This window comes from Paramisgurnus dabryanus, chromosome 3 (genome assembly GCF_030506205.2).
Source record: "Paramisgurnus dabryanus chromosome 3, PD_genome_1.1, whole genome shotgun sequence".
Classification (NCBI taxonomy): Eukaryota; Metazoa; Chordata; class Actinopteri; order Cypriniformes; family Cobitidae; genus Paramisgurnus; species Paramisgurnus dabryanus.
Window position 1 is genome coordinate 38,393,448 of NC_133339.1, and position 21,305 is coordinate 38,414,752.

The following is a 21,305-nucleotide window of genomic DNA, read 5'->3' on the forward strand; positions in this document are numbered from 1 at the left end:
GGTAGCAATAAGAGGCCGGAAAATTTAAATGTACATATAAAGGAACAGCTGGAGGAGGACCAATGTTTAGGAATGGGAATGTTGTCCCATTCTTGTCTAAAACAGGCTTCTAGTTGCTCAACTGTCTTAGGTCTTCTATGTCGCATCTTCCTCTTTATAATGCACCGAATGTTTTCTGTTGGTGACAGATCTGGACTGCAGGCTGGCCATTTCAGTACTCAGATCCTTCTTCTATGCAGTCTTGACGTTGTAACTGATGCAGTATGTGGTCTGGCATTGTCATGTTGGAAAATGCAAGGTCTTCCCTGAAAGAGACGACGTCTGAATGGGATCATATGTTGCTCTAAAACTTGGATAAACCTTTCAGCATTGATGGTGCTTTTTCAGATGTGTAAGCTGCTCATGCCACACCCACTCATGCAACCCCAAACCATCAGAGATGCAGGTTTCTGAACTGAGCGCTAATAACAACTTGGGTTGTCATTGTCCTCTTTAGTCCGGATGAAATGGCGTCCCAGTTTTCCAAAAAGACCTTCAAATTTTGATACGTCTGACCACAGAACAGTTTTCCACTTTGCCAAAGTCAATTTTAAATTATCCTTGGCCAAGAGAAAACGCCTGCGCTTCTGGGTCATGTTTAGATATGGCTTCTTGTTTGACCTATAGAGTCTTAGCTGGCAGCCGCGAATGACACAGTGAATTGTGTTCACCGACAATGTTTTCTGGAAGTATTCCAGAATCCATGTTATGATTTTCATTACAGTAGCAATCCTGTATGTGATGCAGTGCTGTCTAAGGGCCTGAAGATCACGGGCATCAAGTATGGTTTTCAAGCCTTGACCATTACGCCCAGAGATTGTTTCAGATTCTCTGAATCTTTTTATGATATTATGCACTGTAGATGATGATAACTTCAAACTCTTTGCAATTTTTCTCTGAGAAACTCAGAAAACTATTTTTCGCTGCAGCATTGGGGGAACTGGTGATTCTCTGCCCATCTTGACCTCTGAGAGACACTGCCACTCTGACAGGCTTTTTTATACCCAATCATGTTGCCAATTAACCTAATCAGTTGCAAATTAGTCCTTAAGCTTTTCCTTACAGTATGTGTACATTTAAATTTTCTGGCCTCTTATTGCTCCCTGTCCCAACTTTTTTTTGAATGTGTAGCCTCATGAAATCCAAAATGAGCCAATATTTGGCATGACATTTAAAAATATCTCACTTTCAACATTTGATATGTTATCTATATTCTATTGTAAATAAAATATAAGTTTATGAGATTAGTAAATTATTCCATTCCTTTTTTACTCACAATTTCGACAGTGTCCCAACTTTTTCTGATTTGGGGTTGTAGATCCAATTTCGCCCCCTGGACATTGTGTTCTGCAGTGAAGACCATCATTCTGTTTTCATCCCAATCCAACCTCCAACCTCCAAACCTAACCCTAAACCCAACATCTCACCAGATTTGGCTGTAATGTATCCTCTCTAGCCAGAATCCTCATTCCCACAACACAACAATTGCTACTAATTATTATTTTATTGTAAGGTGGGACTTGTTGGGTCATATAAGCATTTAATTTTACACAATTCGCAGTAATACAAACCCAAAGCATGGTTAACAACAAAACACGGTTTTACAAATGGTACATGTGAGGAATAAATGACGACGGGCAGTTGAATTTCAAAAAAAATAATGCACACCCAATGTGGTAATGCGGCACGATGTGAAGCGGAGCCGCAGGTGTGCACTATTTTCAAATAATTCAAAGGACCGGAGTAAATTGTTCAGCTTATACTACTGTTCCCACAGACATTGCTATGGATGTTATTTTAAGACATTTAACTACCCACTTTACAAATTAAACATGGTTTTCAACCGTAACTGTGTTTTTATTTTGGCTTATACCACGAGCCTGTTGAATGCTTTATTCTGATTGGTTGAGAAATGAGATTATTTTTCTGTAATACGCACACCTGACATGTGTTAAAACCTCAGAAATAGTTCAATCAACAGAACCCGACCTAATTTACCATGGTTGTTGTTAGTACAATAACTATCTGACTTAGTATTAGAAATTATCATTATCTAATATATATATATAAATTAATATTCTGATTTTGTAATTTCTATAAAAGATAGGGGTAAGTTGGGTCATTTCTGTTTTCTTTGATATATCTTAAACTTCTTAAAAAAATATCTTCTTAAAAAAACATGTTTCTATCTGTCTTGCAATTTTTCAAAGTAATATTTTATATACTCTGCGATTAAAATAATGTTGCCGCTAATTTAAACAACTGCTAAAGTCGCCTTATTCATAACATTTGCTATAATGAAAAACATTTTAAGTCATAAAAGACTGAGACCATCATGCATCTTTATTAAGTCTTTACATCTTAAGCACTTTACATTCACTTGCTACCATCTGATAATTCACAGTTAAAGCAAAAAAGCAAAGGAAAAACATTTGATCTAGCTGTCTTATCTGCTTTGTGGTTTGCCTGCAAACTATATCCAGGAAGCCACTGCATGCATCATTTAAAAAGCATCATCTGAGCTCCTTCCACAGCAAACTGTCCGTATGCTGTCAAAAACAGCCATGTACAAAAGCGGATGTATGCACATGTTTAAGGTGGTCAACACTTTTGACACTTGATATGAATCATGCACCCTGCAAAATGCACTCTCTTGATTAGGCTTGCCATACAATCTTAAGTACTCTTGATATGTCTGCAAAACATGATAAGGCACAAATGATATGGCGTATAGGACACAGACCAAACCTACCAGTAGAGCCACTTTCCTTTTCTCCAACATGGTGATATTTTTATTTTGCAGAACAGTCCAAATCACACCTAGATAAGATGCAAAGGTAACTACAAAAGGAATCATGCATCCCACAACCATGAGAAATACCTTGTACTGGAAATGGGTTTTTTTCATATCTTCATTATAACATGACACACAAAGTGTTTTATTTGCATATGTGATCTTCGTTCCAGCAAAATGAAGGACTGGTGACACAGTTATTACCACTATGAGCCATGTCAGCGCGCTTATGATCTTCGCATGTTTAGGCCGAACGTAGCTGCGGGTGAAGAATGGGTAGACGATTGCCAGATATCTGTTGATGCTGATGCACATGATAAAAATAATGCTGACGTAGAGGTTGCAGTTAAAGAGGAAGCGTTCGATTTTGCATGCAGCAACTCCAAATGTCCACTGCTTCTTTTTGGCATAGTAAATGATGAGCAAAGGCAAGGTTAGGACATAAAGTACATCACTGATGGCCAGGTTACAGGAGAACACAACTCCAGTGTGCCAGTTCTTTCTCTCTTTCATGAACAGGAGCCACAAGGCAAATAAATTCCCGGCTAAAGCCACACACATTTCAATGCCATACAGTGGTGGTAGGAATTTGATTTGAAATTCATATTCCCTGCAATTGTTCATACTATTGTTCATTTTCACTCTTCTCTGTTCCCTACAAAAAGAAAGAAAGTATTTTGTACTGTTACAACAACCATAAAAGCGCTATATAAATGCAGTCCGTTTACCATAAATGATTTCAGACAGCTCATCCAGTTAATATTAAAATTTTAAACAATACTATTCAAAGACTTGACTTTTACATTCTAATTCTTATTTAAATTATTAAATTATCTACAATTTCGAACAATTGGTTTTGTTGCCGGAAGTTTAATGACAATAAATTATACAATTTGTGGTAATCAGGAGGACTGGGAAAAGATACATAAAATGTTTTTTAAAAATAAAATTACCAAAACTTAGATTTTAATTTGATCAAAATAAACTACCATATTTTTGTATTTTAAATATAATGTCTTCGCAAAACCTTTTATCAGTTCCCCCATTCGATTTACCTCTTCACCACCAGAGGTGTAAAGTACTTGAGTAATTTTACTTGATTACTGTACTTAAGTATTATTTTTGGGGATTTTTACTTTACTTGAGTACAATTTAAAATCAGTACTTTTACTTTTACTTAATTACATTTTTTAAGAAAAAAAAGTACTTTTTACTCCTTACAATTTTATTTACAGTCAAAACTTATTTTTTTAGAGATCACTTTATTCTATTTTCCCTTACTCTTACCAAACCAATTGAATTGTGCTGACGGCCAGTTTAATTTAAATGTTATTTATTTTCCTTGGCCGAGATACAGCGTGCCAATCCCTGAAATTCATACGGTCGTAGCTCAGGCACCTTAAGTCCTTATCCTACCCAAGAGGGCCTTTTCAACGAGCCTATCCCCGACTCTCTAACCCTTTCTGTGGCCGACGGTCTCCTGAATTTCAAACGTCCGTGGCTCGGTCGCTTTAAGTCCTAGGCATTCGCCCTTGGCGTTCCTTATCCTACCTGAGAGGGCCTTTCCAACGAGCCAACCCTGACGCTCTAACCCTTTCCCCGGCTGAGATACAGCGGTCATTCCCCTGATTTTCCCACGACCGTAGCTTGGATGCCTTTGGGTCGCTTATACCCGAGGGGACTTAAGGTGCCCGAGCTATAGCCGTGGAAAAAATCGGGGAAAGGACCACCGTATCTCGGCTGGGGAAAGGGCTAGAGACTCGTGGGTGGCTTGTTGGAAAGGCCCTCTTGGGTAGGATAAGGGACCCGAAGGGCGAACGCCCTGGACTTACAGTAAGGTGCCTGAGCTAAGGCCAAGGAAAAATCCGGGAAGGGTTGACCATATCTCGGCCCGAGAAAGGGCTAGGACTCGCGAGTGGGCTCGTCGGATGAAGATTTTTTCACTTCTTTGAAACCGACAACACATTAAGCCAGCAAAGAGTTGGATGGATATCTGGTCTGAGTTTCAGACACCAGGGAGTCTCTGCTCACGTTCCCGGCTATTTGCAGCCTCTCTATCAAGACTAAGACCTTGTTCACGCTGTCAGTCCAAATCTGATTTTGTTGCACATCTGACTGGACAGACTCACTGTCCACATTGTGTATCACAACTGTTTAGATCCGATCTGTGTGCCCTGTAGGGTTTTCTGCACTGTTTCTATGGCAATGACGTCACACTGGCACAACAATCGTGTTTACATTTTACGTGACGCAACAGCATGACGTAACCGAAAAGCTACAAAAATACGATCAGAGCGGTCAGACTTAAATGTATTTCAGGAAATGTGATTTGAAAAGTATTTCAAACCACCTCTGGATATAGCTTGAAGCAGAAAAGAAAAAAACTGATTTCATGTGGTTTTTAGCCGTTCACACGTTCTAAATGTGATTGGGTTCCAATCGAATATGCACCAAGGTCAGATTTGGACTGACAATGTGAACAAGAACTAATACAACTCTTTCTGCACTGGCTGTCTGTGAGATGCTTGATACTCAATTTTGAAAATCAGCTTCTGCTTTAGTTAAATTCGAGGTTTCACAACTTTGAGTAGCATGTTGCATACTGAAATTAGGTCGTTTTATAGTTTGATAATGAAATACAATTAAATACAAAGCAGGATAAAACCCTGTATGTTGGGCATTCACTTCATGTTTTTAGAGATTAAAAGCTTAAACAAGATTCTCTAGTTTAAATTTTCCCTGTTACTTTTACTTTTTTAATACTCAAGTACAATTTTAATGTGGTACTTTTTACTTTTACTTAAGTATGATTCTGGCCAGATACTTTTACTTTTAATTGAGTAACATTTTTGAGTACTTTTTACACCTCTGTTCACCACTACACTGACTTAGATAATTAACTACACAATGTTTGATAGCAACAGCTTTTCTCTACGAGAGTCATGCAATTAAAGCAAAATTTGCATCGAAAGCAAAATTTGGCAAAATTGTATTGCTGTACCTTCAAGCCAAAAAATATATATATTTTCATTCATAAATAGTGTATGTTATTCTATGCTACATACATAAAGGCTACTTTAAAGTTTTGTCAAATCATCCTTCAACCTACCAGCAAAAGTAAACTCAATGCCAAAAACAAACAACAAAATGTTAAAATGATAGCAATTTATGCAAAAAAACTGATTGAAAGCTGGCAGCCGGCATGTTGCTTACCGTGATCACCTTCTTCTGTATATGATCAAATTTTCTATTCTGATCTCAACAAGTCTGGGCAACCTACTGAGTAGGCACCAATCAGAGGCCACATCTTATGATGTCATTACATAGACTTTTTACAAAGGCTGCGTCTGACAACTAATGGCAGCGGTTTCCTTGCCACCTCATGAGGCATTGACTTCAATGGCATAAAGGGAGATGCATTCGGACAGCCTTCATAGGCAGGATAACGAAGTTTTGTTTGAAATATAAACAGGGAGCGCCTGTGTGATAACTTATCTCATATTTGAAAACCAAAATACGAATTTGAATTTGTCACTATATAAATGCAATCAAAATATGTAAAAAGTGAAAACATAACTTTATTTATACTAAATTTGTTCTCCAGCTGCTTTCTTTAGTAATGTTGACATCACACATGCGCATCATATTTCTTGGGCGATACATCTGTTTGTTACTTTAAAATGCGTGTCATGCAATATCCACTTCTCGACGCATAGTTGTAGTTTTTTTTTTACTAAATACTACAGTATGTGAAGAACCACTAAGAGCGTTTGATATTTTGAGCTTTCAGTCCTAAGGTGTGTTTATTTTACAGCAACTGTTTGAAAATATGTGTCACTTTCAACCGGTCGGCATGCTCCCGTTACACTTGTGGGACAACTGAAAGGTAGGGTTGACAAAATATATATCTTTAATCTTGGTACTGATGAAATTTCATTGAAACCTATTAAGGAGAAGGTATTTAAAGAAACAAGGAAATTTGGTAGTCAAGTATGTGGTGGTAGATTAGCGAACTTCCTGTCAGAACATCAGATATCGTTCTAAAAACCATGGGTCTGAATGTGACAAACTAATTCCAAATAACGGTTAATGATTTCATTTGAAAGAACCAACAAAATTCTACAGTCTGTTAAAATGACATGCAAATATGTGATGAATTGAGAAAGTTACAAGCAAAAACATGTGAATAAGTAGCATTTTCGGTCACACACCTTTCACTGACATCCATATAACCTTTTCCTCCGATTTCTAATATTTAAAATATCAAAAGTTTCTCAATCCTCAACAGAATGGTTACAAAACAGGTATATTTGGAAAATGGGAATGTCTGCTCTGCATGTGATACATTTTGAGCTTAGTGGTTTTTGAAAATTTTGTCATCATACCTACTTGCTTGGCTGGCTTTTATTTATTTATTTCAAACTTGACCAGGCTCAACCAATCACATTTCCCGTGCACACACAACGATGGTTTCTCAGGAGTCAGGAAGTATACCAAATACTGGATTCGGACAAGGCTTTATGAAATTTTTAAGATTTCGGACACAGCCAAAGTATTTCACAGTATTTTAAAACTACAAAAACGAAAGTATTTCGACACAAAAAAGCAATTTTCATCAATCCTTTCAAATACAAATTAGAAAATACTGTTTTTATATTTGAAATCTGTATTTGAAGTACATGTATCATAAATACTGCCAATCAGTGGTTATTGGCCTTTTGTTTTGTGTGCAATGGTGAAATCTTGATTAAAGTAAGCAATACTAGGGAAATTGTAAAAAAAAACACGAACCCGCAAACTTACATAGAAAGTGTTTTAACTTTCTAAGACCCGAGCTTTGGTTTGTCTTTTTTTAGATTTCTTCCAGCTATTTTGGGGTTAGGAAGAACCAATAAATATAACAAACAAACATTTTTCTTTAAACTTGAAGCAAAGCTGATAGATGAAAGCTGTTAAAACGCATTATTTCTTTGTACAAACCGGTCACATGTACACCATGGTTTGACTAAAATGTAAAAAAACTCAATTACATTCTTATAAAACACATTTACATTTTAATTCATTTAAATATTGGTAAATATTAAGTCCAATGCTTTGTCTACAGTTTTAAGTATTAATAAAAATGAGAAGGTTTTACACGGTCAAAAAACTTTATAAAATGGGTGATCTATTGAAAGAAATCAACAATTGTAGAAAGCACTAATAATTTGACATTTTTATTAATTCGATCAAGACACAAGATTACAAAAAAACTACTTTGGAAAACATCTAAAGCTAAAAGTTTGTTTTAATAAAATGTTAACATTTTAGGTTTTAACTTACCCTGAATACTTCTGCTTCACTTCATGCTCACACCCTCGAAGCTGCAGAGCAATGTGTGAAATCACACAACTAAGAATGCATGACACGTCACCTGACTTTTGCAACAGTGAAAAGGCGCTTCACTTTCTGAGAAATATTTATTGGTGTTAATCGTATAAACATTTATACAGGGCACAAGTATGACATGAGGCAGTATTACTAATCTGATGTTTGCATGGAGATACCGTTAATACATCAGTAATGTATCATAAATATAAATCAACAGTTCCAATCGAGGTGTCAATCATGTGGCTTTCAGTTCCTTCAGCTCTTTCCTTTCTTGTGTTTGAAGTCCTTTTTGCCTCCAGCGCCTTTCTGCCGTTTCACAACAGCACGTCCTTTAAACGTTTTCTGCCCTCCGAATTTCTTGCCTCCTTCTCCTGATTTCCTTCCTGCAAACTTACTTCCCCTTTCTCCTTTTTTGCCAAACTTCTTACCACCGTCATCTTTTCTAAACTTGCTTTTTCCCTCTGTCACCTTTCTAACCCCAAAACGTTTTCCTCCAGCGTTCGTTCTTCGGTCAGAAGACTTAAAATTCGGTTTGTCTTGGGGAGGAGCCTTTCTTGGTGAAAGCTTCCTCTTCTTGAAAGGTGCGGGTGATTTGCCAGGGCCGCGTTTCCTCTTTGCAGCAGGAAACATGTCTAAAAATATGAAAAAAATGCACGTTACTACAACACCTTGCAAACATTGAAATAACAACATTAACCTCTTAAACCATGGGACCCTGTCTTGTGTCCAAAATGACTTATTATGACTTAATATAAAATATTCCTTTAAAATTTAATGGTCTGTCATGAACCCCAGTACCACACATGAGATACTGTTTGAAAGCTTAGAGTCTCTACTTTCTGCAGATATGCATCACTTTGACATATCTTTACTGTAAGAAAGTTATTTACACTATCACGCCCCCAAAAATTTTATATGCTTTAATATTCACATATTTCATATTTTTCAAGTATGACAAACATGGGCAAGTCTTATATCAAATGAAAGCTCTCACTCTCAGGAATAAGGCTACATCGTTATTTTTGTTCTATTATCATCACATATCTAAAAATCGTCGAATTAATAATGGTAAAAAATTGTCTTTTGTAAACGTATGTGAAACTTGAGGGTGAACTGCCCCAGATAGCACATATACCACAAAGATTTGGTCAGGACCGTCAATGTCTGGAGGATAACTAGCCAGTTGATAAAACATCTCTAGCGCGGACGCGCTTCACACCGCGAGCGTTCACGTGCGCCACAAGGTCGAAATGAGATAAAGAAGTGGTCCGTCATGTCTGGAGGATAGCCAGTTGATAAAACACGTGTCCGTGAGAACTGTAAGTGGACTTATGTGTTGGGTTTATGTAAGCCTGTTATTGTATAAGTCTATAGTTCTTGCAAATTTAAAGTAAGTTAGCTGGGGATTTTGTAGCCACCTGCTAGCTAGGTTTCACGTGCCTGTTGATTAGATACCATTGTTGAGCCAGACGTTCTACAACATTTGCTTTAGTTTGTGTTTATTAACCCTATAGTTTCACTTCATTACCCACCTATTCCCGTTAGAGGTAAAAACATTTAATTCATTAATAATCTAGTATGTGTTCATTTTCTGTCATAGTTTCTTCAAAATTATTTTTTAAATAAAAATATTTAAATTTTCATAAAGACCCTGGCCACGCCCAATCCTACCACCTTAACTTACATTTTCTGTGGAAAACCCTGAAGCGCCTATTTATTTTTGTGTTTATTAGAGTACTGATAACACATACAACCGTTTAGCACAGTGTTTTATGTAATTTCAAAGGGTTTCCTGTAAAATGATACCAAACTTTTTTATGTAAACCTCTGCATGTGGGTATGGGAAGCTTTTGAAATTGGGTAGGCCAAATCCAAGCGGAAATCCCCAAAATAGCCTCAGAGTGTAAGAGGTTAAAAACAAACAATACCTTCATCTGGTTCCTCCCCAACAGCCTGTCTGTAATAATCCGCTTCATCCTCAGAGTCCTCGGCTGGCACCTGGTCCCCCTGTTTTCCAGGATCCTCAACTTCGTCGTCGTCCGACACATGCCCTTCCTGCTGGCGTTTTCTCTTGATGCCCTCCAAACTCCTTTTCCTTAAAAAATGAAACATACAGGGATTGTCAGAGTCAGGTCAGGCTGTCAGTCAGCAATAAAGGTCTAAGCACAATTCGGGATTTGTTTGTGTTCACACTGAAGAGATGAACACTCTGTATGAAAGAGGTTTAAAAGCTACATGGTGTTAAAATCTGGGCAAGGTGGCATGCAGCGTCTAAAAAAGCAAGTAGTGCGATGTGTTTAAAAGTAGGAACAAAATACAGACATTAGAAACCCTCTTCTCGTTGCTATATGTGTACAACTTTTTCTTCTCTTTTTTTCTATTTATGCCGTGTTAAGCAGAAGAAAAACTGTGACATTACATGAGTCTAACACAGTCTCCAACCTTTTTGTGAGCAAGGGCTACCACAACAGATAAAACAATCTGGAGGGCAACTTTTTGATATATCTATTCAAAACTGTTTTGTTTTACTTGATTTTATTTCATTTTACTTGTTGATGTGTTTGATCTTTGTTTAAAATGTTAACATGCATAAAAAAGTCAAGCTAATAAAAAATATGTAATAAATAAATATTACAATTGAGACTAGGCCTATTAATAGAATGTGATAGGCGGGCACCATGTTGGAGTCCAAATCGTGTTGAGGAACCAAATAACACTTGCGTGTTTAGCACATGCAACATGGCATCTGTTTATACATGCATCACTAGTAGGCAGTGTAACAGTATCAAGACAAGAGCTGACTTCCATAGTATTCTTTATCCTACTATGGAACTCAATGGGGCTTCTGATCGGTTTGGTTTCTCAAAAAATATCTTTGTGTTCACCAGAACAAAGACATTTAAAATGATAGTGAAAATGATGACAATAAAATTTTTTGGGTGAACTATTGCTTTAAGCCCTGTACAGGAAACTGCCCCTTTGTGAAATACTCTTAGAGAAAAAAATGTAGAGGTGCTAAAATTAGGACAGACACGACCATTATGTTTAATCAGCAAGTTAGGAGCTACATATCCACAGAAATGCCCTTTTACTTACTTGTTCTCATCCCATTTTTCTTTCTTCAGGGCGACGTTTTGTTCTTGCTTTCTCCTCCGCTCTGCCTTCTCTTTTAGACGCGCCTCCTTCCTCAACAACATCTCTTGCAGATCTTCCTCGGTTTTTGAAACTGTGAAGATAACGTATAGTCAGCTTCAGACTCTTCAGTTATACCTATTACACATTGCAGGGGAGCCAACTCATCAGGGTGTGAAAAAGGTGACCAAGACACAAGCACTTATACATAATGCATTTACTAATGTGAACAAATACAACCTATTTGTAAAGTGTTACAGAAATGTGTATTTTATATTATTCAGTACACATAAACCAATCATTCAGGGTCTGTTCGTTTCAGAGTCATAGCTCTAATACAGTATGAATATATATGCGATAGTTCTGTTGGTTGGTGTGATATGCCTTTCTTAGAGACATTCTATTTTTATTTGCTTTCATTTTTATCATTTAGATATGTAAAAGAAATAATGCACATTCTAAAGATATAATTAAATCTAATTCAGACTAAAAAAACCTATGCTATTCATGGATTATAAAGTTGATAGGTTTGTGTAGAAGCAGTAAAAGTGCCTCTCTTACTATTCCTCTCTTGCAGATTAAAATAGCTTAATCCGTCATTATTTCAGATACATATACTCTATATAAAGTATGTAGAGTCAGCTTACATAATGACTGTTTGACCGTTTGAGCTATAATGGTTCGTTCAGTTCAATGGGCTTGTAGCAAACATTTTACATATAAAAAGATGGTTCATTAATAATAATATTATAAAAATGTGAGAAAGAAAGTGCAGCGCATTGCCTTGACTATATAAACAAGAGACAGTTTACATCGCCATAGAAATCGAAGACAAGCTTGACACTGCACATGCACAATAGCGCGATAGGGCTGACTGACTGTTAATATCCATTCTCCGATCGACTCCGCTTTAATCAGACCCGGTACCTGAAGTTATTAAAATGGGACCGACTCGGACCCAAACTACCTTTCAAAACCTTTTGTGAAGACCTCTTATGGATACAACTATGATCAAGTTCAGGAACATGGAAGGATACAATGTGACACTGAGCTTGGTTTGCGTTGCACCCAATTCATCGAGAATGCCTGCATGCATAATGTCATTATCACGGACAAAAAAGACAAAACTTGATGCCAGATATACGTGGGCGGTTGTTAAAGGTGACATAGAATGATTGAACGGGGTATGTGACATGTAGACAAAACATTTTTTGTTTGGGTCTGTAATGCCTTAGAAGCTTCCTAAAAACCTCTCTCAGATAGCTCTATTAGGGTGGGGGATTTTAAACAAGTGCTTTTGCACCTATTTGGCTCCCCCTACTGGCTTTACTTGCAATCTCATTACTGATTGGCTGACTTTGCTGCCACTCAAAAAATGTAGCCAATTATTTTAAAATGGAGGGGCAGTTAGATGCCTTTGATGTCATAAGCATCAGTTTTTCAGATTGGGCCGTTTTCTGACTGACATTTCTAAAAGAGGAATTTCTATGAGACTGAGATGTTTAGCATGTCTTGCACTTTTTGTATGTTCGTAAATGCGTGTAGACTACCATAATTCGACAAAGACAAGGTAAAAAAAAAATGTATTCTCTGTCCCCTATAATATACTTGGGAGAGCTGCCCAAGTAAAGTAAATTTGTGGGAAACACCTTCTGATTGGTGAAAATTTGGACAATCTAAGCATGCAACACACGAATGATAGACACGCAAAATAAATGCAAGTTATCGTAGGGAGCATTTCGCATGTCAATTAATGTGATAAATGGACAATATACCGTGCAGCCCTACCCTGAATGAGCAACTACAATCAAACTCTTGTACAATTTGGGTACAAATCGTATTCAAGATAGAAAAGTGATTTATTTAAGAGCAGTGAGCGATTTTCTCTCAATGCTGTTTGATTAACACGAGTGACAGACAGGGGCAAAATTAGGTAACATCCCCTTTAAGACCGAAGTCCAGATCTAATATACGGTTACACATGCATTGTCTCTTTTAGCTGTTTACTTTCTCTTAATCCCTTATTACCCTGTTTTGACACATGTGTATTAAAAGGAATATTCCATTTTCTTAAAAGAAAAATCCAGATAATTTACTCACCACCATGTCATCCAAAATGTTGACGTCTGTCGAAGAAATTATGTTTTTTGAGGAAAACATTGCAGGATTTTTCTCATTTTAATGGACTTTAATAGAGCCCAACATTTAATACTTAACTCAACACTTAACGTTTTTTTTCAATGGAGTTTCAAATGACTATAAACGATCCCAAACGAGGCATAAGGGTCTTATCTAGCGAAACGATTGTCATTTTTGACAAGAAAAATAAAAAATATGCGTGACATAACGTAAATGCGTAGTGACGTAGGGAGGTCACGTGTATCATATATAAAACACACATTTGCGGACCATTGTAAACAATAAACTGACACAAAGACATGAATTAGTATCAGTTGACATACAACAATGTAGGAACGGTCCTCTTTCAACACACTTGTAAACACTGGGGCGGAGTTTCGCGTTCATCCTCTGTGACCTCTCGACGTCATGACATATTGCGTGGGGTCACGCTGACGCATCACGACCGGATCTAGACGAAAAGTTGTGGTTTAAAAGAGCATATTTTTTATTTTTCTTGTCAAAAATGACAATGGTTTCGCTAGATAAGACCCTTATGCCTCGTTTGGGATCGTTTAGAATCCTTTGAAACTCCGTTGAAAAAAACTGTTAAGTGTTGAGTTAAGTATGAAATGTTGGGCTCTATTAAAGTCCATTAAAATGAGAAAAATCCTGCAATGTTTTCTTCAAAAAACTATTTCTTCTCGACTGAACAAAGAAAGACATCAACATTTTGGATGACATATACTCACAAGCTCAATGAGAAGCGGATGCAGTGCTTGCACGATCGTCTTGCACAGAAAGCACTGTGGTTTGGGTTTCAACAGGTTACATTCACTTAATTTAAAACTGCGATGCTTAATACTAGGGATGGGTATCGTTAAGGTTTTAACGGTATTACTACTCTTACCGGTACTGCTTAAAGGCGCTCTAAGCGAATAATGTGCGACGTCACTTCCTGTTGATGTTTGAACTGTTTTCAAACAGACAGAGCGTAGCTAACCCCTCCCCCTCCCTTCCGTGCTTTCATGAACGCGCCCAACCCCCACCCCCAAATCCTTCTTGTCGTTTATTGGCTGGAATACTTTGTTTCGTTTTGTGCTGCTAGGTTTGGCCATTTGTTGATATTGCCGTTTGTGAAGCCTGGGCTGTCTACAGAGATCGCGTTTTTTTACAGTTTGATCAGCGGACAGGCAGCAAGCAGATAGTGAGGAGATGTTTCCGGTATGTAACAAAAAATGTTTTATGGTCTAAAACGCTTCAATTCGCTTAGAGCACCTTTAACGGTCCGGTGCTTTAACGGTATTCTTATCGGTACTTTGGCCAATGTTAACATTTGATCACGAACCTATGTTCACATGATTAAGTTAATTATGTGTCTGCATTTAATTTTTACAAATTAATTTCTGGATATCATTTCTAAATATTATACATATGTTTATTAATGCACCAGCGTGAAAGCTGCAGAAAAAATACTCTAAATAGGATATTTAGGCTAAATAAATGTTTACATGCTGATTTTTCTTTATTTGGGATTTTAAAAAGAAGTAGAAAATATGTTGAATGCATAACGTTCAGCATTTCTCCCAAAAGAAATCAACAGAATTTCAACGTAAGGTAAGCAAACCAATTAGGGAGATTGTACATTTATTTTAACTGACGTGAACAATGTTGATTCAACATGATTTTAGCATACATGCCTGACGTTGATGCGGCAACCACCAGAGATGATGGTTGAATTTTGCAGGCTGCGACCTTCTAAGGACGTATTTTAAGACCGATTGCGTCACAGCAGCGCGACTTGAGGCTGTGACTTGTGTTAATATTAATCTGTTTATGTTGCGTATTTCTAAGGTTGATTAATTTTATATACTGTTGAATAGTTTAATCTACATCAACGTGTCATATTTTCTAAAATAAATGAATATTTTTCTGATTCCATATTAATTTAAATAAGTCAGAAACGTCTCCGCTGTGTCCTGCTGACAGGCGCGGTGGGCGCGTGCAACAGGTGACGCAAATGATAGGTCCTCCGAGGGTTAGACTGTCTCATTTCAGTTCTCTTCGCGGACTTCTGAGGCTGCCACCTTGAAAGACAGAGTGCTCATCTTTTAAGGTTGTATGCTTAGAAGGTCGCAGCCCTTGAATTGGGACACATGCACGTAATACACTTTTGAAAGATGCTTTGACAGATTGCTTGTGTTTCCGCCCTTACATGCAAACATCTTGTTGCACTTACCTGTATGACAACGAGCGTTGTCTGCATCAACTCTAGTGAAGTATAACCACACTTTTGAATGTTTTGCTCTATCCGCAATCGTCACTCTTTGTATTAAGCGGTAGTTTTCGTGCTGTTATGCGTGTGCGTGCGCCGCGCTCGTTGTTGTGGTTGTGTTTGACAGACAGCCAGCCTCCGCGGCGCGCATGAGAGATCTCGCAGATCTCACAGACAAACGTCTTAATCGCAAATTAGAAATGTTTGGTGAGATAAAATGTGCACGAAAACATTATTAAGCAAGAATACATAGTACATTTATTTTTATTTTTTTCTCCAGGACCGAAAGCAAAACCGATAGCGTCAGATCTTACTGATACTACGGTCTTTCATAATTTAGCCCCGGGGCCAGTTTAATACCGGGTTTCGGTACCCATCCCTACTTAATACGTGTACAAATGTTAAACTTTTGTGACCACACGCACAGCAACGTGACGTGGGTGAGTAACCTTGAATGTGAAAATACTACGAGTTAAGTGTGTGCGCTCAATCATACAGACTGCTTAGGGATTTGACATTTTTACCACAACAGCTTAACGTGATTTTCATAATTTAATTTACTGTGACCCTGTCGAAGACCCCCCACGAATCACAAGAATTACCTATTTTGGATCCAAAATTGCGAATTTTGCCGAAAGGTGACAAGTTGTGACATTGTGACTGATTAAACTTACCGATGGAATGGTAAAGCACGTTCCCATCTCCCATGCCTTCTAAAATCTTCACCAGCTGCAGAGTCATCCTAGGGCCGATCTGTGAAGAAGCAAACATTCAGAGTTTTGGTCAGTTCCCATACCTTTAGTAGAAAAACCTCACGGTCTTCAGTGTTACGATGTTACCTCGGTTAGCCGAACGGCACTCTGCTGTGAGGCCATGTTTCCGCGACCGGAGTACACCTGAGGCAGCTCTGTAATATTGTGATCACCATCCTGCTCCGCCTCACTTTCTGAAAGATTTGCCCCTCTGAAATAAAAACAAGCATGTTTTGTGAAAACACTAGCGATATGTTATTATTTAAAAGTGAATATTAAGACTAAAGCAGGTGCATCAGTGCGTTTACTTTGAAACATCACTGTTCAATCAATTTTAACACGTTTCATCATATGCACTGCACAATATTAACCACACATCCAGCTGATGGGACAACTAACTTCATAAGGAGTTCACTGATGTCCTCCAGCTTGCTCATGTTGGGAAACTTCTCCTGCATAAGCTTCTTCACCCCTCGACTCATGCCCACAGGCACCACCTTCAAACTACTGCATGAAGAAATCAAGTGTCAGTAGATGTTTCAAGTAAATCTCATAAGAGCGATCGTTTTAGGGTGCATCAGTGCGTTTACTTTGAGAAACAATCACTGAACAGTCAAGTTCACAATTTTCATCATGTGCACCTTTTACAAAGCAGAAAAACAAGGGCTGGCACTTACTAATGACGAAACTCCACCTCCTGAGACACTGGGTCAAAATTCAACAGCACGCACCTCTTTATGCTGTTGAGCTGGATCTATAAGAGAGACAAGACTAGATTAGAAACTAATAAATGCAAGAATCTTAATAAACGTCCGATATTCACTTAATATCAGCTTGTGTAACACATCATGGTGTATTTCTGAAGACTATACCTACATCATATGCAAGATAATTTTTTATTTGTTTTGGTACTAAAATGATGCAGTTACCTGGTGTACATTGATCGAAGGGAACATGTTCTGGAACATAGTGGCCATTAGTTTGATATGCATGCCCTCTGTGCCGAAATTATTCAGCACGAGCAAAGGATGATTGGTAAACTGCTGTTCGTGCATTCTGTGCCTCTTCAGAGATGATACCACATCTTTGACAAGTGTGTACTGGAACAAAAACACACCACAGTTTAGACCAGATCAGACATGTTGACGTTTACGGTCTATTGTGCAGTCAGAGACCACACAAACACATCAGTGCGTTTACTTTGAAAAATCACTTGACAGTCAAAATACTAAAATCTCATCATTTGTGTCTGCATGCCCTCCGATATATAAAATTAATAGACAAAAAAATGATATAATGATTACCTTAGCAACACGGAAGTACAGCGTCGGGCCTTTGGGAAGTCGTGCAAGCCTCTATGAAGAGAGACATTTCAATAAATACAGTTCATGTGTTCAATTTATCTGCCTGATCATTATTGTATTATGCGCACAACTTCAAAAGTTCAATAGTGATGCAAGTATGACGAATTTTTGAAGGACAACCCCGATGTTAGTGGGACACTGTTTCCCTGGCAAAAAAGCCCAGTTTAACGTGTAATGCTGCATACACACCAAACGCGAAGCATCGCATTCCTTGCTCCAGATTATTCAAGATTACTCGCGGGATTTAACTTTGTGTCATGCGAATTTTTCGCTTGAGTTGAATAGTTTCAACTTGCGCAATGACGTTTTTGAGGCGAATAGTGCGTGTTTCGCTGAAATTGCGGCGGCAAATTTGCATCACACCGCGCCGGTTCGAGTCTATTTGCGTTTCTGTATTGACTTTGTATGCAATGCTTCATAATGGGGCATGCACACCGAAAGCAAAGCATCGCGTTCCTTGCTCTAGATTGCTCGTTGGATTTAACTTCATGTCATGCAAATTTGTCGCTTTAATTAAATATTTCCAACTTGCACAAAAACGCGATTGAGGCGAAAAGTGCGTGGCAAATTCCAGGGTTTCCCGCAGCACTTTTCAGTTCGGGCGGCCCACCTAAGCTGGTATACCCTATCACCTTAACTAGGTCATCCAAAACAAAAATTCCACCAAACGACACATGGCCGAAATGAGAGAAATACATGGTCCGTCACTGTCCTGAGGATAACTAGCCTGTTGATAAAACATTTAATTAATTACTAATCTAGTATGTGTTCATTTTCTGTCATAGTTTCTTCAAAATTGAGTTTTATTCGAGTGTTTTAAATCAAATATTTTCATCATGACGCATACACCCCCCCTTGATTGTCACGCCCCCGGCCCGCCCACCTGCACAACCCTACCACCTTAACTAACAAATTTTCTGCGGGAAACCGTGAATTCTCAGGGCCTCGCGCAAGTTCGTATTTTTGCATTGACTTTGTATGTAACGCCTCATAATGGGGCATACACACCAAACACAAAGCATCACATTCCATGCTCTAGATTACTTGCGATATTTAACTTCGTGTCATGCTAATTTTTTCAACTAGCGTGAATACGCTTTTGAGCAAATAGTGCGTGTATTCAAGACGCGTTGAATGCGAATAGCACTTGTTTTCGCTGCAATTGGACACCAGATTCGCGTCGCCCTGTGTCAGTTCATGTCTTTTCGCGTTTTTGCATTGATTTTATATGTAACGCCTCATAATTGGGTTCCTCAGTCTAGATTACTTGTGGGATTTAACTTTGTATCATGCAAATTTTCCACTTGTGTTGAATATTTTCAACATGCGCAAGGAGAATAGCGCGTTATCACAGCAATCGCGTTGTTTGCATTGACTTTGTATGTAATCTACTTGTGCGAATCTTTGAATTCGCGTATGGTGTGTACGCCCCATTAGTGCAATAAACTTTTGTTAAACACAGAGCTTATTTTTTCGTTAATCCAAAAGACTATTTGAAAAATAAATTAACTTTTTAAAGAGGGAACCAATGTGCCACTAACTTCCTGGTTAGTCTACAAAAATACGTCACCCCTGCGACACTGTATGTACTCACCATGTTTACAGTGTTTTCCGTTTTGGTGAATATTGAGAAGTGTGTGATTCCCAATGGTCCTGCAACCGTAACAAAATCTTTCAAGACGTTTTTCTTCCGCACCTAAAATAAACTGAGCGTTATTAAATGATCAAACCCTTTAAAGCGATCAGCTGTGGGATAAAGCAGTATATTTGAGTAATACCTTTAAAGATTTAGCGGTGAAAGGCTCCATGACTCTCCTCATGTCCATCACCAGCTGACCGACATTTTTCCCGATCTGCCCGCGGTGAAACACGAATGTGTGCGGCACACTGCCATACGTCTCCTCTGCCACATGAACGGCAGCTTCACGCGATTTCTTCTGGTTCTTGGTCTTAAAAATTTAAATAGAAAATCTATATAAAATCCACAGTAATAAAAGACTGAAAATATCACTTCTAAATAACATTATTAATACTAGTCATGTACGAAAAAGCAGAAATACAGTTTATAAAGTTAAATGTTTAAAGATGAACGAACTGTCTGTGCCTCGCGGTCTCAAAAGAAAAGTCTCAAAAACATACCTTTGACTTCCCCATTATTTTTGAAGAATCACTCTTCACTCACAAACGACAATGGGGTTTCTTTCAAATGATTGTGGTGATATTCAACTCGCTATGAAAAGTGTAGTTAACGTTACAGTAAAATGTCTCACTCGTGCTATTAACCAGCGTCCATCTTTACTCACAACCATGTGGCGTGGTTGCGCATGCGCACAACTCGCACCGGCAGCCTACAGAACACTGCGTCCACTCGCGCCTCTTCGTGGATGGGATGTATTACTGCACTTAATGCTTTGTAGCTCTATGTTACGTTGTTTTGAACGCTATATTTGGCTTAAAATCAACATTAGGTTAATTTAGTTTCATGCCAATATTAAATATGATTGTTTTCTTGCCTCTTGTTCTCAGTTAATAACAGTGGGTTTGCATTGAGTTGCCCTCTAGAATAGATTATAAGCCACTCTACATATCTTCTGTGGGGTATTTGGTCACAGAGAATAATAAACAATGTCTTAAAATAAAAAATAAAAATGTAAAACTGTCATTTTAAATTGTCACAAAATGTTCACATTTAGGCATTTCTTAAATGTGCTGGATACAATAGCGTAAAAAATAATAAACTACATTTTGACAGACACTGTATCTTGCAATCTATATATATTTATTTATATATATTTATATTTATATATTTTCTTGATGAGCAAAATGACCTGAGAAAAAAATCTGATTTTAAGACTAAAAATATAGAATTTAAATAAATTTTTGCTTAAAACAAGCAAAAATATCTGCCAATGGGGTGAGAGAAAAAAATCCTGATATAAGTTTACTTTTTTTTCTTATATATTTAATAAAATATATATATATTTTTCCCACCCCATTGGCAGATATTTTTGCTTTATTTTGTTTCTTATTTTGGTCATGAAGAAAATACATCTAAGATTTTATTTTCTACTGAAAACTAGTAAAAAAATACCAATTAAAAAGGTAGTTTTTTGCAGTGCACATACATATACACTTTTAGTGAGTCTGCACCCATGGATTAGGATAGATGAAGAAAAGTATAATGGACTGTCTGATAAATCAACTGTGCTGCTTTTCTCACTCATTCTTAACTTAAACTATGAAGACTACTGCCACCCACAGTCCGTTCGATTCAGTGCAGGGTTATTTGTGCTTAAAAAGGCTAGTTAAACTAATTAACAATTATTTTATTTTCTCCCGTCGCTTGGGCCCGAACTGCGCGTGGGCCCCTGGGTACGTGCCCATAATGCCCATTGGATAATCTGGCCCTGGATAGGAGTAAAGACAGAGCGTGATGGTGGGAGGGGAGTCAGATCAGTTCA

At 37.8% G+C, this 21,305-nt stretch overlaps 2 protein-coding genes across 3 annotated transcripts; both read right to left on the reverse strand.

The window, feature by feature from the left end:
* Positions 1-2,367: 2,367 nt before the first annotated feature.
* On the reverse strand, positions 2,368-8,294 carry LOC135731801 (P2Y purinoceptor 11-like). 2 transcript variants are annotated; one of them, XM_065249714.1, is made up of 2 exons: positions 8,156-8,294; positions 2,368-3,488 (listed from the first exon to the last, which is right to left on the reverse strand). In XM_065249714.1, the coding sequence occupies exon 2, from the start codon at positions 3,467-3,469 to the stop codon at positions 2,543-2,545; it is 927 nt and encodes a 308-aa protein (XP_065105786.1). In that variant the 5' UTR covers positions 3,470-3,488; positions 8,156-8,294; the 3' UTR covers positions 2,368-2,542. The 2 variants fall into 2 exon arrangements, with proteins under 2 accessions (XP_065105786.1, XP_065105833.1); XM_065249761.1 differs by lacking the exon at positions 8,156-8,294 and adding an exon at positions 6,047-6,065.
* A 164-nt stretch (positions 8,295-8,458) lies between these two features.
* On the reverse strand, positions 8,459-20,175 carry ppan (peter pan homolog). The gene is made up of 12 exons (XM_065249667.2): positions 19,984-20,175; positions 19,623-19,793; positions 19,439-19,540; positions 17,785-17,835; positions 17,410-17,580; positions 17,158-17,234; positions 16,880-16,987; positions 16,568-16,691; positions 16,403-16,481; positions 11,300-11,429; positions 10,132-10,298; positions 8,459-8,835 (listed from the first exon to the last, which is right to left on the reverse strand). Exons 1-12 carry the CDS (start codon positions 19,996-19,998, stop codon positions 8,459-8,461), a joined length of 1,572 nt encoding a protein of 523 aa, XP_065105739.1. The 5' UTR covers positions 19,999-20,175.
* Between the last annotated feature and the right edge of the window lie 1,130 nt (positions 20,176-21,305).

Excerpts from the sequence above, each read along its gene's own strand:
- LOC135731801 (XM_065249714.1), bottom strand. The coding sequence starts at position 3,469 with ATGAACAATAGTATGAACAATTGCAGGGAATATGAATTTCAAATCAAA.
- ppan (XM_065249667.2), bottom strand. Across the intron at positions 19,541-19,622 it reads TCACCGCTAAATCTTTAAAG|GTGCGGAAGAAAAACGTCTT; the intron begins GTATTACTCAAA and ends AGTTTATTTTAG. Across the intron at positions 17,836-19,438 it reads CGGAAAACACTGTAAACATG|AGGCTTGCACGACTTCCCAA; the intron begins GTGAGTACATAC and ends CTCTCTTCATAG.